The 5,432-nt window shown below is 44.2% G+C and overlaps 1 protein-coding gene across 1 annotated transcript; it reads left to right on the forward strand.

The window, feature by feature from the left end:
- Positions 1-726: 726 nt before the first annotated feature.
- On the forward strand, positions 727-5,432 carry traf3ip2a (TRAF3 interacting protein 2a). Its single transcript, XM_079216371.1, has 10 exons — positions 727-764; positions 1,228-1,274; positions 1,361-1,858; positions 2,691-2,832; positions 2,933-3,117; positions 3,215-3,303; positions 3,389-3,457; positions 3,542-3,646; positions 4,148-4,222; positions 4,484-5,432. Exons 2-10 carry the CDS (start codon positions 1,259-1,261, stop codon positions 4,628-4,630), a joined length of 1,326 nt encoding a protein of 441 aa, XP_079072497.1. The 5' UTR covers positions 727-764; positions 1,228-1,258; the 3' UTR covers positions 4,631-5,432.

Here is a 5,432-nt window from a genome sequence, read left to right on the forward strand (position 1 = left end):
AATTGTTTTATAAATAATTCTTTTGAAAACCAAAAATGAGTTGACCGCTCTTATATCCATGTTAGCGTTGTTCCATAACTGAACTCCTACAATAGAAATGAATCTTCTTTTAATCTCTCAAATCATATTTACACTCATGTATTGAAAACAACCTTTGTACACAGTCTGGCAGTGACTTTGCTTTAGCTCTGTACATTGTCTGCATTATTTTATAATATACCAAATCATTACATTTCATAACATGTGATCTGTAAAACAAAGGATTTGTGTGCTCATAGTAGCGAGCATTATTCATGATACGTATCGCTCGTTTTGGTACCAAAACTGTTGAATTTATAGATGTTTTAAAAGTTGACTTCCACACAATAAGATAAATATGGAAGTATAAGTGAGCAATACTTGCCACAAGACATGAAATAGCTCAATGATTTGTTCCAAATAAAAAAATTGAATAAATATGAGCAGCGCTGCAGTGCTATTTATGTACATGTTAAATCAATTGTGTACTTACTGACAGATGTGAATGTGTTGCTTGAAGATTTACATGTGCTCGTTTATAGGGCCTGGATGTAAATCCGACCCGCCACCTCTCAAAGTTACAGTTAACCCTGTCAGGATGCAGAAATCCAGTTGCAATCTTGAATGCCCTGCATAATTTGCATAAATGGATCACGAGACCTCTCTCCTTTGCATAGAGGGAATATTTCCTGTTTCCCTCAGAACAGGTTTGTGCTAGGCTGAGGGATAAGCAGACCTAAGAGGAGGTAGGTGTGGTAACCCAGAGTTCTGCTTTATTCTCTACATGTAAATGTGTACGGAAAACACACTGAAACTTGTGTTTGTTGTTAAGGAGACATACTCGACATACCTTTAGATCCAGGATTTTGACCTTTGTACTAGTTTGCAGCGATCGAGTTGATGTGTTGCACTCAAACGCACCTCTAAAGGTAAACGCAGTGTGTCACACCTATTCCGAGAAGAAGAAACAGGAATGTGTCATACGACTCCTGAGAACTGTTTATACTTGATCATTCACTTTTCTATCACCTATTTACTCTGTAAGATGTGCATTTTCAATCGTGATCATGGTTTTTACCTCTTGCTAGCGACTTTAAAAGTGGACTTTGAATCTCTCAGTTGAAACTACATGTTTATGTAAGGTACTGTCTCTTTAAGTTGTCGCGCTCTATTACAATCCTTTAATGTTTTCATGTTCAACTTCACCAGAGGCAACAGACACTTTTTCCTCAGTGGCAAGATGGACTCTTCTAAAGGTAAGACAATACACCTCACCAGACAGCGGTCATGAATCCGATCAAAGAGTCTTTCTGAGTGAACCACTTTTTTTTTCCGCTCTCAGGGCCCTGCCCACACCAGAGGGCTCCTGTTGAGACGGATGAGAGCATGACATCCTCCAGTCTGGACTTAGCCTGGCCTCCTCCTTGCAATCAGTGCAGTGTCCCTACAGAGACCAGCCCGCAGAAACTAAGCTATGGGCAAGCTAGGGGGCCAGCGCACAACGACGCCCAGTGGAGGCTCCCTGGGGGCCAACACCAGCAGGATCCCGGAGCCGCCTGTCACGTTGCCCCTCAATCTTTTTCTGTCACCCCTCCACGTCCGGGACAGACGAACAGCCTCCTCCCTGCAGACGCTTGGCTTCATGGTCTCAGAGAGCAGGCGCCGCTGTATGAACGGGGCCCCGTGGGGGACCACAGCAGAGGCTTCGCTGGCCCTTCAGACTGGCCCCATGGTTACTCTGTGCAGGAGGTGGAACACTTGGAGCGTCCTTTCTCACTCAAGTCTGAAGGGAACTGCTCCCACTATGTCCCACCACAATACCCAGCAGCATGCATGAACGGTCAGTGTTATTGAAATATTATGTGACTAAAACCACAGACTTGGTGTGCAAGGCCTGTACTGTCAGTGTTGGGGAACATGAATGTGTCCTTTTTTATTTTGACTCTTAAACACAGCAGATAAATAATATCTTTGAATATAAGATTATTCTGTTTGGTTGGTGGCTGACGTGTCTGTTAATATTTCATTTTTATTTCAGATTTTATTAATGAAGGGCCAATAACTAAACTAATTATAGGGTCAAATTACACAAAGGCATGTTTTCTCTCTTACTTTTTGTAGCGTTTATATCCCTGCAAATTGTTTTATTTTTTTACTTTCCTCAAAGATTTCTGCCCCACTACAATGACGATGAAGGGAATTCTGTCGATGGTGTTCACGTTTCAGGTCTGTGGATTATCCACAATAAATAAGATATTATTTTTGGCAAGAGGGAGTTCCCGGCGTCCCACGTTGACCAGCTCAGTATTCTCTTCATCGGACGCGTCATGAAAACTAATATTTTAGAGCAAAGCTTTTCTTTCCCCCCTCGGTCAAATGTTCAATGTATGTCTTCGTCTTTTTGACCTGCAGTGATGGTCCTTACCGATCTCTTACAACGAGGATCCCGAGATGAGGAGGACCCCTCTATGTAATAACTAGTCTAACTAACTAGTAACTAGTTCTTCTCTGTTAGAAAAGTAGGACAAACGATACCATGCACAGATCCCGTACGCCTGTGATAGATTTTGTTATAAAAGTTGCCTCCCCAACTCTGTTTCTGGTGAGTCTGCATGACTCATTACAGCTGAATTGGAAAAAAAAATGTTTATGTCTGCTTCTCCTCTCTGCAGGCCCCAATCCAATGCAGGGGAGTCGTGTCCGGCAGTGTGCGTGCTGCCCTCCAGCAAATGTGCCACGTCACAATAATAATTATCATTATCAATATAAGCGTGACTACCCGGGGGATCCATGCGACCCCTGCCAACAGTCACGGTATGACGGGGCCATTACTGTCCCAGTTTGCCAGAAATAATGAGATATTGTCAACATGTTTCATTTTCCACAAACGTTTCTGATTACAACCCTGCCACAGGAATCCCTTCCACGATCGGCTGCAACCTAAATATGCTCCAAATACCCACTTCGGGTCTGTGCCTCAGCGCGTGGGCCCTCCTCGAGAAGTGATGCACGAGGTCGGCGTGAACCGCTCCCTCCAGGCCGCTCCGTGGCCGGCCACGAAGGAGATCCGGAGGACCATCAGCCTGTCTGAGGAGTACAGTACGTTGTGTCGGTGTCCCTGCATGCACCTGGGCTCTCGATCTTAGGAAGTGTAATGACGTAGATAAAGATGTTTCACTGACTTTCTCGTTGACAGGGAATGTTTTCATCACGTATTCAGTGGACACGGCTGCAGAAATCCTTCCATTCACCAAATTCCTGACTGATCAGGGGTTCAACCCAGCAGTAAGTCATGTCTTTGTCACCTTCTTTTGCCTCTCGGTGCCTTTCCGTACAAACACTCACACGTAACGCGCCTGTCTGCTGACAGATCGACATCTTTGACAATCCGACCCGAAGAATGGGCTTCAACAAATGGATGGACAGCTTTCTGAATGACGTAAGTCGAGCCGTCGAGTCTGAATCCAAACTTTGTCGCGGGAAGTCTTCTGCAAACGGCCGACGGTCAGCTGTCATTTCACAGAAATCGGTGCTCATCATCGTGGTCATCAGCCCCAGGTACAGGGAGGACGTGGAGGGAGATGGAGACGACGAGCACGGCCTGCACACCAAGTACATTTACAATCAGGTGAGCAGCTGTCAACAGCTGAGGATTGTGGGAAATGTCACCCTCTTGTGGCAGGTTTGTGTCATTAAACGCCCGCCTCCTAATCATTGTGCCCACAGTGTTGGCCCGGCTGCTCAATGATGCTTACGGCAACTCTCTGTAAAGCCGTGTGTGTGTGTGTGTGTGTGTGTGTGTGTGTGTGTGTGTGTGTGTGTGTGTGTGTGTGTGTGTGTGTGTGTGTGTGTGTGTGTGTGTGTGTGTGTGTGTGTGTGTGTGTGTGTGTTTTGTGCACCTCTGTGTCTGTCTCAAGTGCTGCTTGACCCATCGGCTGAATATTGTTTGTGCACGTCTGACTGTGCTCTCGTGTTTGCAGCGATTCACTCTTTAAAAAAAGAAGAAAAAAGCATTCTTTTGACCTCATATTTAATCGACTGTTTTTATTAACTCTCTACTCCTGACCCGGCCGGTGAGCTTATGGAGAAAACCATACGCTCTGATAATCATGTGTTCCTGTCGCCGCAGATCCAAAATGAGTTCATCCAGCAAGGCTGCCTGAACTTCAGACTGGTACCCGTGTTGTTTCCAAACGCAGTCAAGGCAAGTGACGAGCAATGAAGAGCAAACACACAGAAAACATACAGACCACATGCGATAACATGTGACATCCATTAAAGTCCAGGAATTGTAGCAGTAGAGGTCTTAATGTGGGAAGAACATTACAAACAGAAGATGGTGTCGTTCAGCCTGATTCTACGTGAATGCAGAATTATGGGAATATGTAGTTGTTGGATTCCAACAATCATCGTTGTACTCTTGGTTGCTCACATCTCACTTTTTGGGTACAACGTCTGTTTGCAGAGACACGTCCCCAACTGGCTCCAGAGCACCAGGATCTACCACTGGCCCCGGGACATGCAGGACCTGCTGCTGCGCCTGCTCAGGGAGGAGCGCTACATCATCCCCCAGCGGGGGGCGAGCCTCACCCTCACCGTCCGTCCCCTCTGAGAAAGTCTGAAAAAGGACAGAACTCTGTTTCATCCGCCTCGAGGAGGACGGTTAATACGGCAGCAGTTTAGCTGTTATGTGTTTTCCTGTTGCCGCTTGTTGGTGTTCTTATTTAGATTCATGGTTCGTTTTGACAGTGTTTCTAATCCCAGGACATACTCTGAATACCGGTCAATCTTCCTCCTTGATGATGACTTTTGAAATGTGAAAGAAAAGTTTGATTCAACACATCACTCTACAAAAGTGCCGTATTTATTTCTCTGTGGGTTTGTCACTCTGAGCGCGCCTTTTCACATTCAACCCACATTAATAATAATAATAATAGTACTTTAATACAACGCTTTTCTGGCTATGCTCAACGCAGAAGACGAATGTATTGTGGAACGGAAAATAATAAGCAGAAAAAAAATCATTCTGTGATGTTATTGTGTTGAAATTCTTATGAGGCTACATCCCGACAGCGATTAGTTAAATCAAACGCTCTGACAAAAAATAGCTGCGAGTAATTTTGCAACGCCACTAAAATGTCATTTCAAAATCATCATTACAGACTTATTGATTTAATTATCTATTATTTATATTTGCTTATTATTGAATAGATCATAATAAACACTGTAAAAGCCTATCGTTATTCCAATGGCATACTATGGGCTACATATACTATTTCCTGAGCTTTTATCTCTCACCAGAAGGGGGCAGCATATGCCAAATAATAACTCCCAACCTTTGTTATCGCTGCATGGACACTTCCATCCGATATTCCATTATATTATCAACATTCTGTTTTCATGTTACTTTTGAA

Source organism: Taurulus bubalis, assembly GCF_910589615.1.
Source record: "Taurulus bubalis genome assembly, chromosome: 3".
In the NCBI taxonomy this organism is placed as follows: Eukaryota; Metazoa; Chordata; class Actinopteri; order Perciformes; family Cottidae; genus Taurulus; species Taurulus bubalis.